Genomic DNA, 20079 nt, shown 5'->3' with positions numbered 1-20079 from the left:
AAGCAGTGGTATCAACGCAGAGTACTAAAAGAAAGTATTATCAATTATCATATTAAAAGAAGTATTATCGTATTCTACCTTACTCATCCGCGCGATCTTCGTATCGGGATCAAAGATTAGAATCGAGTAAATAAATTTGTATAGCGCCAAATTGGGACATTTTAATACGTGGCTGTGTATCTTAATTTTTGATGTCTGCTCGCGATACTTGCGATCCGCGATGATTATATTAGGTTATATATGAATCATTATTCGATTTTGGAGTTCATTCTCAGAATGAATTGCGTGGACCGTTTCCTGCAAGGAAGCGAGTTTTTAACAAGAGTATACACTTGCAAGAGATATTTGCAGCGCGCGTTCCCTCAAATTCGACTCAATAGTTTGACGCGCAATTTACACACACACACACAAACTAGATATTATCATTATTATTTACATTACGTCGGGATTTCCGTCACAAGATGGCATGTCCTATTTCTGTGAATCATCCTCTATGCGTAATTTCTTATATAAAGACAAGTGCGATTAGAGGATTCTTGCGTGTTTTATAATTCACACCTAGACATAACACGTTCATGCAATTAATATCGCAATAAAAATGTTCATTATCGGGGTAATAAAATATTTCAAGATTTTGTAATGTAAATTTATGATTGAACGTGAAAATTCTACATTGTTTTTTAGTAACACACGTTATCAAATAGAAATAGATTGCGATTAGCAATGAAAAAATACTTTATCTCGAAAATGTTTCTATTACATCAAATATACGTGTACGCAATTAATTTTGTTCGCACATCTTCATTGACTCTCTTTTACAATAATCTCTTAACAAACGTCTCTTAAAAAATCTTGTACAAAATATTAATTTTGCAATGTACGAACATTTTATTTTTTATAGGTTTATATATAAATATAAAGGCATAATAGAGACGACATAAAAAAAAAAGATATGAAAACACTATGTTATGTATATAGAGTGAAAAAATCGGAAATATTCCTATATTATATATATATATCATTCTCTTCAGAATTTTGAATTCCAGAGAAAATCAAAATGTCATCTGAAAAAAAAAAAAAAAACACCGGCGCGTTCACGTCTCTCCCCTCCTGGAAGAGGAGATTCATCGGCGGCGCCTCAACCCTTTCGCACATCCGTTCTCCACCTGAGGCCTCGTCAGCAGACGGCGAACCGGTGCCGGTGAGGAGGGAGGGAGTGACATAAAAAGTGGAGCGGTGTCGAGGCGCAGCGCACTCTACGGCGATAATCAGGCAGAGAGATAGAGAAAGAGAGAGAGAAACGAGTGTAGAATTTCTCTCCCACGCACGTCACGCATGTCAGACGATCGGACGTGATCGGCCACCCTCGCGACGACAGGCTATCGAGCAGAGCGAGTTCGTCAAACCCACCTGGGCTACAGCGGAGCGAGCACCTATAGATAGAGGAGACCGCGCGAGAGATCGGTGATAACGAGAGGTGATAGAGTGAGCAGCTGCGCGCTCCGATCGGGAGAGATCCGCCAACGATCTTCCATCAGCGTGGTCCGAGTGTCCCGTTCGAGGATCGTCGTCTTGAGAAGACCGATAAGAGGATTCGAGATAGCCTCTTGAGATCCTCGCCTTTGACAACTCGCCGATATCACGGCACATCGGCAGCGGAGCGCCATGTGTGTACGTACGTTGGCTGGTAACGAGATGGGCGAGACGAGCGCGTTGCCCGATTCGAAGCAGAGAAGCGGCAAGCTGTCCCGCGCCAAGGACAAGTACATGAGACTCCACGAGGAGCTCCAGCGTCGCCAGGAACGGGAGAGGAACGCGCTTTACCTGGCCGACAATCTCCTGGCCGCCAGCACGGCTTACTACAGTCTGCTGCTGAAGAACCTGGCCGAGTACTACGAGGTCGTGCGTCGCACCAAAGCGTTCAAGTAAGTGTAAAAAGAGTCCTTTTCCTCTCTAAGATTTGAATGGAAAAATTAATTTCCGTATGAAAACTGACAGGCAGATTTTTGGGGATTTATCTGACTCTTGCCTCTCATCGATGAGACGTTTTCTTTCATCACAGGAGGTTCTCTCTTCACAATTTGTAGATGCAACTACGAATCTCTCATTTGTCAATTACAAGTAGATAAAAGTCTTGCATATTTATAATACTTGCAATCTTTAAAGTTGCAAGACACTGTGTGTCGCAGATAAAGCGATCGCTATCGTAAAGCTTTTATACATGCAATACGTAAGAAAAGGTGCTCTATATATAAGTAATGTTCTCGCATATAAATAATTGTCTTGAAATCATTTCATATACACGATTTAGCCGCCTCTGCGATTCATTAAAAATCCAATCACGATCGTTCATCAGATACATAATATCAAGTATATATATATATATATATATATATATATATAAAACACGCGCGTAAAAATAATGCACACGAATATATATATGTAATTGCGTGATTTTTCTGAATAAATTTCGAGCTAATAAAGTTGCAAAAACAATTTGCTATCTTTTTAATATAATGATTTTTTATAAAATGCGAAGATATATTATATATATATATATATATATATATATATATATATATATCTATGTATGTATGTATATCTTCATCCATTTGTTCGCATTTTATGAAAACTCAATATATCAAAAAGATAACAAATTGTTTTTGTAACTTTATTAACTCGAAATTCATTCAGAAAAATCACTCCATAATACACTAATACCTTGTAAAATTTCAATGATAAAATAATGTCTCGCACGTATCTCGAGGAGCAAAGGTTGGTCGCGAAAGAAAGTTGGAGCTTAATATCGCGACTCCAATTAGCAACGTCAGTCTTTTTAAGATTGTTTCTGCAGAGATCGATTTTCTAAAATTCCTAGCCATATCTTAAGAACGCGATAATCATAAATAAATAAATAAATTGGACACTTATCTTAAATTTTCATTTTTAAAGAGTTAAAGAGAAAATATAGATTCAGTAACTTCTAAAAAATTGGCGGTTATTTATATATCACGATTATACGCTACTTCAATAGTCACGGACCCATTTAGATTCTATTGCGTAGATTCTAGTACGACACGCGATAAGGATAATCGTTAATTGGATTTTGATATTGTCGAGAAGAGTCTTCTCGTGATAACAGCCTTCCTGATTCAGAAGATAACGGATTTAGGTGTATTGGTTTTATCGCAATTAAGAGGTCATCCTTGGATCACACCGAAGAATTACGTATCATATCAATGCGCAGCAAGATTATGTATGTTTCTAATGTTTTAAATTAAATAATCGTCACCCCGAATCGACGTATGACGTAAATCGAAACTGTGATGATATACAACATCATACTCCTCGATTAAAAATCGATTAAAAATCGATTAAAAATCTATCGTATTTTCACGATAAATTTTTCGCGTACATATGACGCATTTATAGCCTTCCTTTTCTCATTTGTGAAACACACATATCTAGTCGGCATTCGCCTTTGATCTCTATTTTCAAATCGTCGTGAAGGCAACGATTCATTAACGCGCGAAGACGTCATCTTCGGGGAAATGGCAATTCGAAAGAATTTCTCTTTTTATTCTCTCCTTATTATATTGTCTAATTTAGACACTAAATGTCCTTTGTGTCTGCTGAAACGAAATATATTGTACTTTTGAAAAATCAAATTAAGAATGAGTCATTCCGCGAGAGACTATATCATTTTTTTCAATTTTTCCATATAAATAAAAATATGTATTTATTTAATTAAATATAAAAGAACTTTATTTAAAATTTTTAAAATTTTTAAAAAAAAGTTATTAAATATAAATAGATCTCGTTTTTTCAACATTTAAAATCTACGATTAAAGAAATTTATTTGACAAGTGACGCATCCTCTCTTTCTATCTATCCTCGCCAAAGATTCCAATGACGTCGCAATCATCTTTAAAAGTTTTTAATGACGCCTCGAATCTTTTTCCCGATGACGTCTTCACCGCGTCTTTTTTTCTTTTCTCCATGTTTTGCGAACAATTTGGATTCCGATTCGCAAATCTCTAAAGTAAAAAAAAAAAAAAAGAATGGAAAAATTCTACGAATCTCCGCGAATCCGCTTTTAATTCGACGTAAAGTTTGTCATATCGATAACGCGATAACAATTCCATATAATTCCGCAAGCGCATCTTTTATCTAATATAATTGCACTTGTGCGTATAATCGAGAGACAACCACGTGATCTAATAAATCGTTCTCAGTCAGTCATCATGTGTAATTTTCTCGGGCGTTAACATCGCGTGCCTATAATTAGCCGGGGCGATAATTGGGTAATGATTACGTGTCTACGGCATGTCTCGTGCGGGAGCACACATGATTGTGTCCGCCGTGTAATCGCCGCACGTTCTCTCGGAAAATGAGAGAGACGGATGAATGGATGCATTCTTGCAAAGGACGTAAGCTTCTATTTTTTTCAGAAGCCGTCTACAGACAGATTTACATACCTTTCTTTCATTGCCTTCTCTTATTGCATTCTGTTTTAATATTTATATTCTATAACATAATTTCTTTTATATGTAAAATCAACAAAGAATAATAATTATATTTAATTATATAATAATATTATATAATTATACATTATTATAGAATAATTATATAAATATTAATTATGCAAATGTATAAATAATATAACGATTAATATAACATTATACTCTTTGGTAATATATGCATATATAATGTATGCACTTTTTGCACGAAAGGTGCCGGTAATCTTTGTTTGCACAACAGAGTTTAATGGATGATAATCGCGACTTCCTCGCGCTGGCGAATCGCATACACGATGCATTCTCGGGCTGACACAGCATACATTCACGCGCGATACAAACTCCAATAAAAGAAGCATATAATTACAGGTTCCGGGCGTTTCGGACAACCGCAGAAACCCGTTTGTAATGCAAAGGCGTAGGAAATCCCTTATCGAAGGCGTTCCTCATTATAGCTCAAATGGCTCGGTCCGTTGATCGATCGTTCGAATGTCTCGAATATTAGTCGGAATTAATCAATCGTCTTCGATAATTATAATTACTCTTGCTAAATTATGCTTTAACGGGTTCTTTAATAAATATACACCAGATCGCGTTCGTATATATATCACGTGTGTCATAAATTTGGCATATTTCATACGAAGATATATGGCACCATATGTATAGATATCGTACTTTTATATAAGTCGGTCTTAGAAAGAATGCTTCTTGCATTCCTCATCTTAATATAAATTTATATATATTTATAAGATGTCCCCCCGAAGCGTAGAGTTGCCTTTTTAATAAGAGCCGCTTTGATTAATTTGTAGTTTATTTTTTGTGATAAATGATAATTTATTGCAAAGTTTCCATTTTATATATCTTTCTCTAATTAAGCTTAAAAAATTAATTAAAGAATATATAATTTTAGTTTCTGAGTTATTAGTTTGTATGAGGCGCGAAAAGTCTCTTATACTACACTGACAATGAGAGAATTTTCTCTATTTATTTACCCTGAAACGGAAAAAATTTTATGAAAATTTCTCTGATTAATATTTATCACAATAAAATATAAAACATGTTTGATTAATTTTACTAAACTGCATAGTAAAATTAATCAAACATATTTTATATTTTATATTTTATTGTGATAGATATTATTATTTTTATCGTGATAAATATTAATCAGAGAAGTTCTCATAAAATTCTTTCCATACCGCATATTGTCCCACGATTACCATGATTTTCAGGGTAAATTCTAAGAAAAAATTCTCTTTGTGTAGTATAATCAATTATTAAATAGTAATCAATCATAATTGGAGATACATAAAATCTGCAAATCTCGAGGATTTCTTTTTATAGAAATTTCGCACGAAGCGATGAACAGTATAACGAGACATACCGAACATCTGTAATCTACCTGCCACATCGGACGTGTAGCTGGCAATTCGCCCAGCATCACGAGCACCTCTCTCGCATCTTCAAAGAATCCACGAGGCGTAACTAAACAATCTCTTTTTCGTTTTGTCCAGTCACTCCATTATGCCGCACAACCGGTGTTTTCATTAGAAACACGTCACAGAATGTACATCATGTATAGTATATCGTTCGTTGAAGCTACGTGTGATCTCTTCGTTTATTAACAATTTATGTAATCTATTTTGTTCATTTTCCAATTATTCGCGATATGACTTAATTATTTTCGACGATATCACATCTCTAATAAAATTTCCACCACACATATTTCAGATTCGTCTTTAATTATACAGTAATTTTATATTAAAAATTGCTTTGACATATATTGAGAGTATCTTCCGTGAAGATCTTCTGAAATTAATAGACATATATAGAAAAACTGTGTACTCCAAGCTAACAATTAAAGATAGAGCCTACATCTTGGGAGTAACGCGCTGAGATAAAACGGAGAGACCGGATGCAATGAATAGAGATTCGCGCGCATTGCTTCGCGTATCGTTAATAAAATTGGAAATTGGGGAGAGGACTGATTTTGCGAATCATACGCGGCCGCGATCTATAAGCGACGTGGGTCGTGCGTGCCATCCTGCACGTTTCCCGCTTGATAATGCCAGGCTCACACACGCGCACATGTACGCAGGTGCGTACATTGAATTATACGATCGTATATCCGGACTTAATCCCCGGACTCTTCCTCTTTCGCGGATCCTGCCGCGAGAAAGGGATATACCAGGCATGTCAAACTCGTTTTGCATTACGGGCCACATGATCTATTTTGTATTAAGCTGAGGGCCGCATGTTTTCAATGTTCCTAGAATAAATAAAATACGATTTTTTATATTATTATATTTAGTATATTCAATGTATATTATACATAGTCGCTTTATATTTATATCTTATGTTACTTTTTAAAATAAAAATATTTTACGATTTTTTAAATAAAAAAACAAAAATAGAAACTATAATAAAAAATATTTTACTTTTTTTTATAAAAAACAAAAATAGAAACTATAATGAAAAATAAACAAAATCACAATTTAATATTATTTTTTAGAAGATATTTGACATCGTTTTTCACAAAACAATTTTTTTGAAAAGATTTTCAAGAAGTTTCGGCGGGCCGCAGTTTTTTTGTTGGCGGGCCGCGTGTTTGACATGCCTGGGATATACAATAGAAGAAGATGTGCAATAATTTTAAAAAAGGAGATAAGGAAAGAGAAAGATTAAAACACAAAATAAAATATGAAAGAAGTAGAGAAAATAAAAAAATAATAAAAATAAATGAAAAAAATCTATTGTAGAAAGAGCTGCCCAAAATGAAGAAAGAGAAAAGATGTATCATCCTTAATATCTGATGAGTAGTAAAAAAAAAGATATAATAAATGTAATCGTTAAGCAATATGAAATGAGAGAAGAACAAAGATTCTTCATTAATCTTTAATTAAATCCCTGTCACGTGTTGAACACATTTCGGTTTCGCCATACGCATCGGATGCACTTGTCGTGACCGATGTAAAAATAAAATACGCAAATGATGAAATGTAGGAGATAAAAATATGCGGGTCTAACAAACGAGATAGACAGACGAGTGACGCAAAGTGGTGGGATTTTTTTTACCTCGCGTTGCACTTAACAAAGTTGCGTCGAATGCCGATTAATTTATTAATCACAGAGGAGGGCAAGAAATTCACGGACAACTCAGTATTGTCCCAGTGGCTGATTGACCTCGTCGTTTTATTACTCGGTACTCGAAGAGGCTATCGCAATAAATGCGATCAAGCGCGACGTATTGTCGCAGATGTTTCTTATCGAGAACACTTTACGTTCGCCAGGAAAAAAATTGATCTCTCTCTTGACAGCTGTGCTCCTCGTGATTTTATCTGCAAATGTAAAATTAGTCCAAGGATGATGCCCGTCTATTGGCATTCGCGACGACCTTTTATTCTTGTTTTAACGGAGAAAGAAGTCACTTCTCGCGAGTATCTCCCCTTGTGAGGGGAGTCTGCTTCATGCAATTACGTAAATTACGCACATCGGCGAAAATGTATACAATTATTTTATACAACATGGCACGTTATCGAATATAATCACGTTCTGAATAACCTGCGCCTGAAATTTTGATAAATACCTTCGGCACAACTTTTTAAAGATAATAACCTTACGCCGTTGAAGATATACAGACATCATGTATATATAAAATTATTTATTTGCTGTTAAGATTGATGAACAAACAAAAGCTGCGTCACGTGCGATAATTTCGTGCAATGTTAAATTGCGTTTTTGATTGTTGAATTAAATGCGTTAATTTCTGCAACGAAACAATCAGAGTTACTTTGTGTCTGTCTATGAAAATAGATGATCCTATTATATACATTCCTCTATTATGCTGCGCAAAATATATACAGAATCAAATGGAGCTTTATCGAATTAATATCGCGTTGGCAAAGTTGCACGCGCGCTTTCGACTTGTTAAGAGGAAAAAAAGGGATGGCACATCGAGGTGCTTGAACCAGGGAGTGCGTACCAGCATCCTCGTATATAATAACAGCACCGGCATAAAACACGCGCGACACTTCGGAGAATTTCAAGAGGGAGAGAGAGAGAGAGAAAGAGAGTCACGCGTATGCATACGCATACATATGTGACACGTGCAAGAATTATTTTTATTCCTACTTCGATATGCCAGGGGCATAAAAAATGCGTGCCATCCCGGCAGGAAGCGTTTGCTGAAATTTATTAACGAGCTCTTCATCTTCATGCGTAGCATTTTTAACATTTGCGTTATACGAGAATTAAACGATAAATATATAAGTATATATATTCCATTGATATTCCTCTCTTTTGTATAGTATCCTTGAATTATGATAGCTTTTGATCTCTTTATATTGTTAATATATTTTTATAATATATTCGCGTAAAAAAAAATTCTCTGCGATGCGAAAATAAATAGAATAATTATAAATTTATATATATAAAATATATAGGTATATTAGGAAGCAAAGATGTTTTACATGTCCTTGAACTCAATTCAGAATTGGACAGACAAGTCTATATAAACGTTAATCACACGCTTGCATTGACAGTAGAGCGTTCCCAGACGCCTTCAATCTCGACAGATTTATTTGACTTTGACGTCATGTCGACGCATTAAGTGAGACGAGTCGCGAATTATCTAACAATAAGACATATGTATAATGAAATTTTTTGTCATCGATATCGCGACCCGCAGGCCTGTACATCGTGTGTTAAATAATATGATTCAAGATACTCGGAGAACCTTATTAATTGCAAAGATATGTGTCGAGTGCGGCGCCAGGTGAGATCATATCTCGTAAATTGCGTCAAGTTTACATCATCAGTGTAAACTTTTTAGTGATAAGAAACTAGGAAGAAAAATGGAAAGGATCTAATCAGGCCATTTTTCGAACGAGCACTTTGATCCAGATAATGTATTTTGAAGCCTTTTATTTTATAAAAAATAACTTTTCGTTAAATAATTCTCAATCTGCATTTTGATGGAACTTAAACAATATGTACAGATATCTATATGTGTATGAAAATGTCGAAAACTAATTTTCTTACGTAAAAATATTTAATATTTTTTTTTACAAATTGTATCGCTAAACTCTGATTGATCCGGAGCAGTGTTTTGTTTTGTTTTTTTTAATTTCCGCAATCGAGAGGAACCAAGATATTAAATCCATAATTACCTTTCTTTGCAGGATTCTCTTTCACACGACGCAACCCACTCATGTAATCACGATCGCGGCAATCTTGTTCGTCGCATCGGTTCTCGTTCCGACGAAGGAAAGGGCACAGGATCCTGGCCCTTATTCAAGGGCGACATCCTTCATTTATCTTGCGTCCTTCGTCATACATTTCGGTGCGCAAATCTGGATGACTTTCGTATCAGGTAATTTAAGAAATATCGCGGAGTAAGAATAGAGCGAGTCTTTTCTCCTCTTCTTGCAGAGAACTTCTTATAATTCATTGCTATTGCTTTCCAGGTCTAAGCTTATACTTTGCATTGCCACGACATGCGTTCGGTGAAGTGCAGCGTGTTCTGTTTCCGAGATACTTCACCATCAACGCGTGTTTGAGTCTCACCACACTCCTCATATTCGTCAAACACCATCCGGCATATACGTGGGACGCCGAAATCGCTATTCAGGTGTGTAGATAATATCCTGTAAAAGAAAACAAACTTTATTTTTACGTCTCTTTTTTCAATAAATATAATTTAATTTTTCTATTTAATTTTTTTAAATATAATAAAATTGAAGAGAGAGGAAGACGGATAAAAAGAAATGAAATTTATGTTATGCGTAGGTCGGTGCGATGTCCGGAGCCTTCTTCCTGGAGCTGCTGATACGTCTCTATCTGACACCTCCGCTGCTCCAGCTGATCGTGCAGAAGAACAGCCTGGAACGCGCGGCGGGTGTCGGGAACGAGATCGGCGGTCACAACGCCGGGCCGCTGAAAAACTGCCCGCACTACTTGAAGATCCATCAGGCGTTCCGCCGAGTGCACGTGTCCATCGCCATGGGAAACATGCTCACCATGGCGTGTACGGTGCTTCATCTTTATTATATCGCGAGTAAATTATGTGTTCTGTAAGAGTATGTCAGTTTCAAAAGTATGCGAGATCATTTGAGATAGTCCAAAGCGGGCTATCTCGACTGATGGAGTCTGGAAAAGCTAAAAACGCGTCTTATACGCGATGATAACAAGGGTCACAAAGTACCGAAAAGTTATTCAGACCTCGCGATGCAAAATGCGATCTTATCAGTCATTAAAGTTACTCGCGACTATAATAGACTATATAACGAGTCTCTCAATTTTATCTTTTAACTTTGAATTTTACGCCTCGAGGATGTCGAGGATTTTAGTATTCTGGAAGAGTACTCTATTTTGGTCTGAGCTTATTCTATATTGAAGTAGAGTAAGTACTCAGCGAAAAGAGACATTACAATAGTTGTTATTTGCACGACGTAAGTCACGGAGAAAATCAAATCGAAACAAGGATAAAAAAATAAATTCTAAAATATCTCGTAAATTATGATAAATTATGATCTGCTTACAATATTCGTTGGTAATGTTGTGTAAATTATTGCTAAAAGTAGTGCAAAACGCGTGCATGTGTAACTTGTGAGAATGTCTCGCGACTGAGTGGATGTTATTTATTTGTCGACATTAAAAAGAAAGTCGATGCTTCTATATAAATAATATCTCGGATGAAAACATATCTGATTTACTTGACTTAGGATAGACGTATGTAAAAATATTGTTATACGTTTATTCAAATCTCTGAAGGCATAGATTCTTGCCAAAGCGTTTTTTTTTTGTCTTATATCGACGCGCGAAAAGATTAATTAAGCGCTCTCGCGTTATATTAAAAGTGTATTAATACAATTAGATAAAAAAAGTATTCCGCCTACGATTGAGAATATATCGTGGCTTTTTTGATAATACTTAAAAATTTTTTTTAATGTTTCCTACCGAATAATTTCACGAATCACAAAAAGATCACTGCTTATTACATTAAAGGCAATAAAAGTATATTTACTCTGTATCAGAGTTAATGATATTTATTGAATTAGCAAGAATTGCGTACTGAAAAAAAATTGTCTACATACACACACACATATACACACACACACACATACACGCGCGCGCGCAGCAATGTCAGTCTAGATAAAAATGAATGCAAAAGAATCGACGCATTCATTTTATATAATTGACCGAATTATGGACTCGTACATACACAGAGATCATTATTGTAAATAATTGCATTTTGCTCGTTTAACATTTGTAAATCGCACGATATTTCATATTATCATTATTATTATAATAATACATGCATGTTGTTTTTGTAAAAATTTTACTCTTATTAATTATTAATATATCTTTTTATATAAATGTGCGTCAACCTCAATTCAATATAGTAATTCAGTAATCTCTGCGTAATATATTTTAAATTGTTAATAAATATTGTTATACGATGGGCCACTTATAAATTAACTTGCTAATTCGGTATCTATATCAATAATGATATAATCATTGAATACATGGTGTATTCGTAAAATTGGGGGAGCGTCATTATATAATATACATCTTCATATATCAAAAATTTACATCTATAAAAATCTGTACAATACATACTAAAAATTGTGGGTAATCACAATAACATGATCACATTCGGGAAACTAATGCTACAACCATGCTACACTATAGTTGCTGTTATCGTAATAACCGTTAACCATAAAATTGTATTAATGTCTATATTTAATACAATTTAAAAAACCAGTTTAAACCGATTAATGACCTGAATAATTTTAAATCATTATTTCTATTGTTATCAAGTATATCATGTTTCTATAAACGTATATATACAATTAAAATGCAAGAAACGAAATGTTGGTATATATAGTTTCTGTGCTCGACAGGATGTCTGTTTAAAAAAAAAAAAAGTACTACTCGCATATATCTGAATTGAAATTAAAAACAAACGTACTTGGTGAGGAAGAGAATTTTTAATTTAAACTCGAAGAATCTCGGCTGCTTTGTTGTAACAAATGGCTATCCAATCAGGCTGCGTAGCGCCCCACTGAATCTGATTAACTTCACCTTCTGCAGCGGTGTATGCGAGTATAGGATCTTCTATCGCTCTTGGCATTTGCTGTATATCCCAAATTAAGGCCTGATTATCATCACCAGCTGTGCAAATGTGACAGGACGAATGTGGGGCCCAAGCTATACCATTAACGCTAGCTCTGTAAAGAAAAAAAGGACGATTAGTCAAAGAAATGCTTACTGAATTCAATACAACAGATAAAGTATTTCTGTATTATGTATGATATTGTATAAATAACAATCATGGACAGATGGTTAATATTATATCATTTTATATTGACCTGTGATTACTCAATCTCGCGACTGGCGTGCACGGCACACGAACATCGAGAATGATAACCTCGCACGCGTCCATCGCTACAGTAGCGAGATAATTGGGATCCTGCTTGTTCCAAGCCAGGCGCAGGAGTGGAGTGTGCTGAGGATCCTCGTAGATTATCGTCGAGTGCTCCAAGTGTCGTAGATCGAACATCCGCACAGATCCATCAGCGCCGACAGACGCGAACATGTCGCGACCACCTCCGGCGCGACTAAACGCGATGTCGTATACTTCCTTGTCGTGCGCGATCAGTTGCGTTTTCACATGACCCGTAACCATGTTCACTCTGCCCAACACCTGTCCTGTCTCCAGACACCATATGGTACAAGTCGTATCGATGCTAGAAGTGCCCATTAGATTCGGATCCACCTCGTTCCAATCGAAGGACGTAAGTGGCGCACAGAAATCCGAGTTCTTATTGTTGTTCAGGACACATTCCAAACGAGTCTCTGGCTCCGCAGCACGCCACACTCTCAGATAATCGCCAGACGTGGCGAGAAGATCGGGAAATAGACCTAACAAGTATTTATTTGATCGTTAGTACTGATTTAGAAACAATTATAATTTAAAAAATTAGTATGTAAATACCTTTGCTGTCCGGTATCCACATAATTTTTGTAGTTGGATAAGGATGATCGAATGTACTTTTAGCACTAAATTCAGATGTCTCCTCGTCCAGTGAAACAATTTGTACTTTGTTGTTGTACTCTTCTACAAAACTTCCCAGTGCTAAACGAAATCTTTTGTCGGGTCTCACCGACCAGTTCATGCTGTACAATGGCCATGGGGCCTCATACTTGTAGATTTCTTTTCGCTTCGGTGCAACGGTGTGCATAGCCATGATTAAGCTCCAATATTCTTGTCCTTATTGCACTGAAAACAATCACCTTAATTTCAGCAATTTATCTAAGAATTTCTTTTTCCTCTTTTTCACATAACAGAATTATATGTATCATATTTCAAATAATAAAAATAAATTTATGCGAATTATTATAGTAAATATTAAAATAATTGAACTCAAAAAGCAGCAAACTTGTTAAAATTGATCAATTAACCTCTGACAAGTGTGTCGTTACAGATGAATAATCGCTGAGAATAATCTGACTGACAGAAGCTTAAATCTCTGTAACAATCATATCGCTGGAAGAAGTAAGATCATTTAGATTGAAAAAATGGACAGTTTCACGCATCCCCGATACAAAAAACCGCGGAAACCCACACGAAAGTTGTTCACAAACGTATCACAACTACGGCTAATATAAATGAGAATAAAATGGTGTATCTTGGAGAGATCTTCGCGGCCAAATCTCGATACGAAATTCTCCTGTGAATCTCAAATTAATCTTTTTCAAACGTCCTCGAATTAATCATTAAAAACGTACGAAATCCTCGCAAATAATATGTCACGATACGTTTGATAAACACCGTGACGTCGTGAGACGGGCGAGACGCTCTGTATTCCACGAACTCTGCATTTCATAGATCGATCATCTATTGTACGATTTGATGCTTTTGTCATTTTGGACAACATTTTTTTGTCCCAATTGACCAATCAAACGCTTCGAAGAAATTCCCAGCCACTTGTCGGATCTTTTCCTCCCGTACAGTTTTCTTTCTATATATTTTATATTTGTTGACGTGACACCTGACAGCTGACCGGAGCGAAATGCGGTTACGGATATTTGTTTATTTGTAAAGTAAAAAAAGTATCTTTACGCAAAAAAAAAAAAAAAATTGTAATTTATTATGGCTGGAGAAGTCATCGTTGATGCGTTGCCGTATATCGATCAGGGATACGATGAACCTGGCGTGCGAGAAGCGGTAAATAATAAATACTTGTGTGCTTTATTTTCATCGCAATTGAATAAAATAAATAACAATAATTGGAGGTTATATTCCCGAAGATGTTTGTTGCAAAAAAATTCTCACGTCTTCTTTCGTCCTCTTTAGATAATCTGAAATCATACTCTGTCTTTCAGGCACTGGCGATGGTAGAGGAAGAGACACGTCGTTACAGACCGACGAAGAATTATCTGGAACATTTGCCGCATCTGAATATAATCGCGTTCGAGACGGAGGTGCTGAAACACGAGTTCGAGAGGATGCAGAATCGCTTACCGATGGAAGTGCTTACTATGAAACGTTACGAGTTGCCGCCACCTCCTTCTGGCAAGCTCAACGATCTAGCAGCATGGAACGAGAGTGTAGAAAACAGTAGCGCACAGCTAGAGCATCAAGCCACCAGGTAGATAACGATTTATCACCGGCTTGTCAGAGTGCAATCTCTAGTATTATTTTTTTTTTTACATATATTTGTACGATTCCAGAATCTGTAATTTAGAATTAATGATGGGATATGGCTGCGAAGCATGGAAATCTTATCTGGAAGTGTTGGTTCAGCTGGTGGGTCAGGCTCAGAAGCAAATGCAAATACTGAGGAAATTGATTCAAGAGGTCAATTGGCAGAGAAAGTCAATGCAGACTCAAGGAGGCGATAAATTAAGAGCACTGGAATCACAATGGGTCGGTTTGGTCTCCAAAAATTACGAAATCGAGCAGGCTTGCGTGCATTTGGAGGACGAGATACAGAAAATAATGATAAATAAAGAGGCTGTGGAAATTAATGATGTACCAGCGGAGGAAGGGCCTGACGTTCCGGAGAAAAGCGCTACAGAAGTTATGGCGTTACAAATGCAGCAGCAAGAGGATCAGGAGACTTAGCGTAATGTAACTTGTATATAATTTTTAGTAAAAAGAAAAGGAAATAACGTATATACATGCATTAACAATGGACTCGCATTCATTTAAGTATTTATAAATGCATCATGAAGGCTTCGATAATAAAGCACAATTTATTACATTGTTGTTTACACGTATCACACTCGATTTACGGTTTTACAATATACATATGTACACGATTATCACTGTTGCAATCGATACACTTTACTAATTAACAATTATTTATAATTCACGTGCTGAATGCTCCGTATTAATAAGCTACTTGCGTTCGTGTATCGACACATTGCACACATTGCGTAGGCCCAGCTGAATTTTTTTTTTAAATTCTCATTAGGGGATAGCATCGATATATATATATATATATATATATATATATATATATATATATCGTAATAATTACAAAGCGAATGGCTAAGCATTTTTACTTTCGGCTGATTATTCTGTATAAAAAAATACGTGAGTTCAATCTTCGTTTCGCGCAATCTCATCTTCTCGCGACGACAAGAGAGACGTTAAGAGTAACTGTTGGATCATCAAGCTTGTATACCGTGCCTCGTTTTCTGTCATTCAGTCACTCGACTGTCATAACGATGTCTCGCTGGCACCGGAGCTTTGAGACTGCAGTGCTATGCTTCCTTTGTAACCCATCGATTCCTCCTCTAATAAAGTCATTCGTTGCTTCAATGTTTTCATCTGCAAGTATGAAGATTAAATTAACATTCGGTGCATTAAAAATTTAAAAGAAATATATATCTCCTTATATAGCTATAAACTTAGGCCCTGCGCACAATAGAATAAATATTAGGCCTACTGCACAATATAAAAGTATAGAAATTAAGAACAGAGAATAAAAATATCCATGCATCAACAGAAGCAGATAGATATTAGGGGATAACAATAGATATTCTTTGCTTCTATTGATGAATATTTTCTATTTTCTGTTCCTATTGCTTGTACTTTTGTATTGCGCAGGAAGCTTAATGCTTAATATTTATTCTTATTCTTAATACTTAATATTTATTCCTAATATTTTTTCTATTGTGCGCAGGGCCTTGTATACTCTATTTTAATTCTTAGCATATATGTATGAATGGGTGTGTATACGCATGCGCATCGGAAATCGGAAATAGTTCAATATGGCGACAGTCGACTAGCACGAGTAGTTGCGTAATTCTGTATTTGAACATTTTTAATGGGATTTTATACTAGAAGATTGAAGAGACTAATTGACAAGTGGCCGGGAAAACGAATATTCCGCGAGTACCGATTTTTGCCACTATTTTTCTTCTTGGGAGCAGCCTTGGAATACTCTATGATCAACTGGCATGTGGGAGAGGTTAACTTCTACAAGACATACAAGCGTCGAAGGGTAGAAGAGCTAGTGGAGGAGAGACTACAGCAGGAGGAGGCCTGAAACGAACTCTACACGAACTCTCTACTGGGATATTGACGTGTATATATAATGCCAGGTGGATTATCCTGGCCACGGTACATCATGCTCTGTACAACAGCATTGGTTACGATGCTAGCCGGCGCGCAGTATGTTCATGGAATCTACAGACCGTTGGACGATCTCGAGGATCTCGTTGAACGAAGGTTAAAAGAGAGACGGAAGGAGCTAAAGAAGACATAACACAGAAGAAGAATGTATTCTAGTGTATAATAAATTATTGTTCCTATGAATATGGAGGGATTAAAGCTGATACTTCACCTATATTTAATCATACCTGCGCAGCATGCCTCTCTACCATTCCCAGCATCTGTTGCTCCAGCTTCTTCAGTCTAGACTGATATTTCTTCTTGGACTTTTCCACAGTTTGAACTAATGCGCTAAAAAGAGGACAGAGAATTTTTATTTATTACAAGTGCGAAGTAGAAAACGCGAGCGAATATTCCCACTTGACGACTTACCCGTTAGCTCTTTTCAAATCATTGACAAGTTCAGCGGATTGCTGATGCCTGAGTTCGGAATTCTTGTTGACTTCGTCCAAGGTCGAGATCAATTCCTGTAGACGTTCCTTCAGCCTCGCCTCTCTGCCTAGCGCTTCGATTAGCTCAGACTCTATTCCCTCGCTCTCATTGTCGCTCATACCGCGGTCCTAAGTGCGTTTTCAGTTAATCGAAGCCAGAGAAAAAATTTCAAAAATACATTTAGATACGCGATACCTTGTTCGTCGCCATCGCGAGCATAGCTTCCGCGTCGCTCAGTTGACCCTGGAGATGCTGTATGGTGGCGTGTTGAGCCGCGATCTGCGTGTCACGTGCGTTCAATTTCAATTCTATGGTAGCGCGTTCCTTCTCCAGAAGAAATACTCTGGCGCGCAGCTCAGCCTTGTCTTCTCGCATGGCCATCAGTTCCTGAATAATTATTAGACTCTTGTAAAATATAAAATATTCAAAAGTTTCGAGATCTAAAAATTTTTAATCTAAATTTTATAAATTTAGATTAAAAATTTTTGATCTAAATTTTATAAATATTTTTTCTATTTATATATTTTAAAATTTTATAAATTTTATTGTAAAATTCTCCTCAGCCGGACCTGCATGAGTACGGCAGTTTCCAAGTCGAGTTTCCTGGCTTCCGCCAGAGAGATGGTATTCTTCGAGTTCAGGGGTTCCGCGTGTACACTTTCCAGTTCAACCGCTGTTGATCTCACCATCGTACGTTCACCCTTCAATCTGCTAATGTGTCTTCTGAGTCGTTGCTCGTCCTCCACATTCCACATTACTTCCGATCTATCATCAAGAAAAAAATTTATACATTACACATACATATACACTGTATGCGATACAAAGTAATACGCACTCGTCCGATAAGACCATGCTGTCTTCCCACGGAGCACCTAACGTATTAGTACAGTCGTTCTCGAGTCTATTTAAGACATGATAAGCAACGTTCTCGGCCGCCCTTCTATTATCGATAGTCACGCTGCTCCTCTCAGTGGAGAGTCCGATTTCGCTCTCCAACAGAGCGACGAGAACGTCGTAGGCTTCGATAGCGCGATCGCTGTACGAAAGCGCGAGCCGCAACGCCGTCGCGTTCGATTCATACTTGCCGACCAACAAGCTCAACCTGATAACGCAACGGGAAAAGACCATCACCGTATGATACGCACGTGACGTTGGGCTCCTGTCATTTTGACGACACATACCTGTCGCATTGCGCCTTGCTCTCGTGCAACGTGAGAGCGAGAACCGCGTTGTTCGCCCGCGCGTGCTCCAGTCTGCTGTTCAATCGCTCCGTCTCGACCTCGAACTGCTTCTCGGAACCGTTCAGTTCCTGCAGATTCGATTGCTCCAGGAGATCCGACACGAGATGCTCGGCGACCATGGTGGAACATACCTGAAATTTCGCGATGGCGCATATATAATTGTGGATCTTAAAACTTAAGAAAAAAAAAGAAACTAAAATTAATATAAACGATATATTCTTTATGAATTAAAAGTCTCGCGTACTCCGAGATTAGTGATGTCCGGACCGGTGATGTGCCTCTCGTCCGTCCTTCTCAATCTCACCCTCTCTGCCATTTTGAGAACCGGCGGCTCCTCCCTCGTTACATTCTTCGTCGGAGGTGTCTGTAGTGGTGGCAAGAGCGGTGAGCATGGCGCCGTTAAAGGTTCCGGCGAGCTGGTATTACCTCTTGTCTAGAGGAGAGAAGAGACGGTGTGTAAAAGGACGAAACCGGGGAGCTGATAAACGGGTAATTATAATTGTTTCTTTAACATTTTTTTTCTATCAATCTTATTACATATATGTATATTAATCCTTACTAATTCTTTAGTAATATCTTTTTGAAAAATATCTATTCATATATGTATATAATTAATATATCTATATCTGTTGTAGAAAAAAATGTCTCCGAACTTACTCTGAATTCTCGACGCGGCGAATCGCTACCCGTCTGCCTCTGATTACCGGTCTGATTACTTTGGTTCTTGAAATGAGCCAATTGCGCTTGCAAGTTCGTGATTTCTGCTCGTAACGCCGTGGTCTCCTCTTGGAGCGTCGCGACGACGTCGCTCTGACACGACGCTTCCTGCTGCGTCGGCTCTGGAGTTGGCAATGCGGCCGGACTGTCCAGCTGTTCTCTGCCATTCTACGTTAAAAAAAATATAAATGGTACAATTCATTAGCATCTCTTAGCATCAAGAGAGAGATATAAAATATATCATTATATATTCGTAGGATGTTATTGTAAGATATCAAGAACGCAACAAGACTGAACGACAATTATTTCTGTTTTAAAAAAATTTCTCTTTTACCTCGGCCGGTCGATTCTCATCCTCGCAGCAACTGGAATCAGCATCTCCCAAGGTGCGATCACCGTCTCCTTGGATGTCTCCACCGCCCTCGCTTTCCTCCACTGGATTGGTGATGGAACCTTCGGCATCTCTGCTCGTCTCGACTTCTGCGCA

At 37.2% G+C, this 20079-nt stretch overlaps 6 protein-coding genes across 13 annotated transcripts in view; 4 read left to right on the top strand and 2 right to left on the bottom strand.

The window, feature by feature from the left end:
* The first annotated feature begins 1223 nt into the window (after positions 1-1223).
* LOC145932648 (transmembrane protein 205) lies at positions 1224-11443 on the top strand. Its single transcript, XM_083031762.1, has 4 exons — positions 1224-1925; positions 9695-9885; positions 9980-10143; positions 10302-11443. The coding sequence occupies exons 1-4, from the start codon at positions 1666-1668 to the stop codon at positions 10587-10589; spliced, it is 903 nt and encodes a 300-aa protein (XP_082887888.1). The 5' UTR covers positions 1224-1665; the 3' UTR covers positions 10590-11443.
* On the bottom strand, positions 10019-14392 carry Wap (DDB1 and CUL4 associated factor wap). Of its 2 annotated transcripts, none has more exons than XM_083031760.1 (5): positions 13980-14392; positions 13513-13797; positions 12887-13439; positions 12487-12745; positions 10019-10159 (listed from the first exon to the last, which is right to left on the bottom strand). In XM_083031760.1, the coding sequence occupies exons 2-4, from the start codon at positions 13763-13765 to the stop codon at positions 12511-12513; spliced, it is 1041 nt and encodes a 346-aa protein (XP_082887886.1). In that variant the 5' UTR covers positions 13766-13797; positions 13980-14392; the 3' UTR covers positions 10019-10159; positions 12487-12510. The 2 variants fall into 2 exon arrangements, with proteins under 2 accessions (XP_082887886.1, XP_082887887.1); XM_083031761.1 differs by lacking the exon at positions 10019-10159 and having other exon boundaries at positions 11455-12745; positions 13980-14064; positions 14307-14325.
* A 162-nt stretch (positions 14393-14554) lies between these two features.
* Bcas2 (BCAS2 pre-mRNA processing factor) lies at positions 14555-15845 on the top strand. The gene is made up of 3 exons (XM_083031763.1): positions 14555-14745; positions 14904-15169; positions 15252-15845. Exons 1-3 carry the CDS (start codon positions 14671-14673, stop codon positions 15643-15645), a joined length of 735 nt encoding a protein of 244 aa, XP_082887889.1. The 5' UTR covers positions 14555-14670; the 3' UTR covers positions 15646-15845.
* LOC145932643 (colorectal mutant cancer protein) overlaps positions 14751-20079 on the bottom strand; it is a 42712-nt gene continuing 37383 nt past the window's right edge. For 5 of the 7 annotated variants that reach the window (XR_014424753.1, XR_014424755.1, XR_014424756.1 and 2 more), the window contains 11 exons: positions 19927-20072; positions 19533-19760; positions 19120-19308; positions 18816-19006; positions 18470-18736; positions 18204-18399; positions 17830-18021; positions 17575-17762; positions 17391-17493; positions 15043-16356; positions 14751-14957 (listed from right to left, as the gene is read on the bottom strand). Coding sequence is in view for 1 of the 7 variants with exons in the window: in XM_083031749.1 (XP_082887875.1) it covers positions 16246-16356; positions 17391-17493; positions 17575-17762; positions 17830-18021; positions 18204-18399; positions 18470-18736; positions 18816-19006; positions 19120-19308; positions 19533-19760; positions 19927-20072 (1811 nt within the window). In the remaining 6 variants the exon portion in view is untranslated. Of the gene's footprint in view, positions 16357-17374; positions 17494-17574; positions 17763-17829; positions 18022-18203; positions 18400-18469; positions 18737-18815; positions 19007-19119; positions 19309-19532; positions 19761-19926; positions 20073-20079 lie in introns of all 7 variants that reach the window. The other 2 variants (XR_014424758.1, XM_083031749.1) reach the window with 2 other exon arrangements.
* LOC145932651 (ubiquinol-cytochrome c reductase complex assembly factor 5-like) lies at positions 16750-17077 on the top strand. The gene has a single exon (XM_083031764.1). It carries the CDS (start codon positions 16856-16858, stop codon positions 17075-17077), a length of 222 nt encoding a protein of 73 aa, XP_082887890.1. The 5' UTR covers positions 16750-16855.
* Sloth2 (ubiquinol-cytochrome c reductase complex assembly factor 6 sloth 2) lies at positions 17126-17332 on the top strand. Its single transcript, XM_083031766.1, has one exon. It carries the CDS (start codon positions 17126-17128, stop codon positions 17294-17296), a length of 171 nt encoding a protein of 56 aa, XP_082887892.1. The 3' UTR covers positions 17297-17332.

The sequence above is a fragment of the Prenolepis imparis genome, unplaced genomic scaffold (genome assembly GCF_030444845.1).
Source record: "Prenolepis imparis isolate NDT839.2.m4 unplaced genomic scaffold, iyPreImpa1.0 SCAF_2, whole genome shotgun sequence".
Classification (NCBI taxonomy): domain Eukaryota; kingdom Metazoa; phylum Arthropoda; class Insecta; order Hymenoptera; family Formicidae; genus Prenolepis; species Prenolepis imparis.
This window is presented reverse-complemented; position numbering and strand designations above follow the sequence as displayed.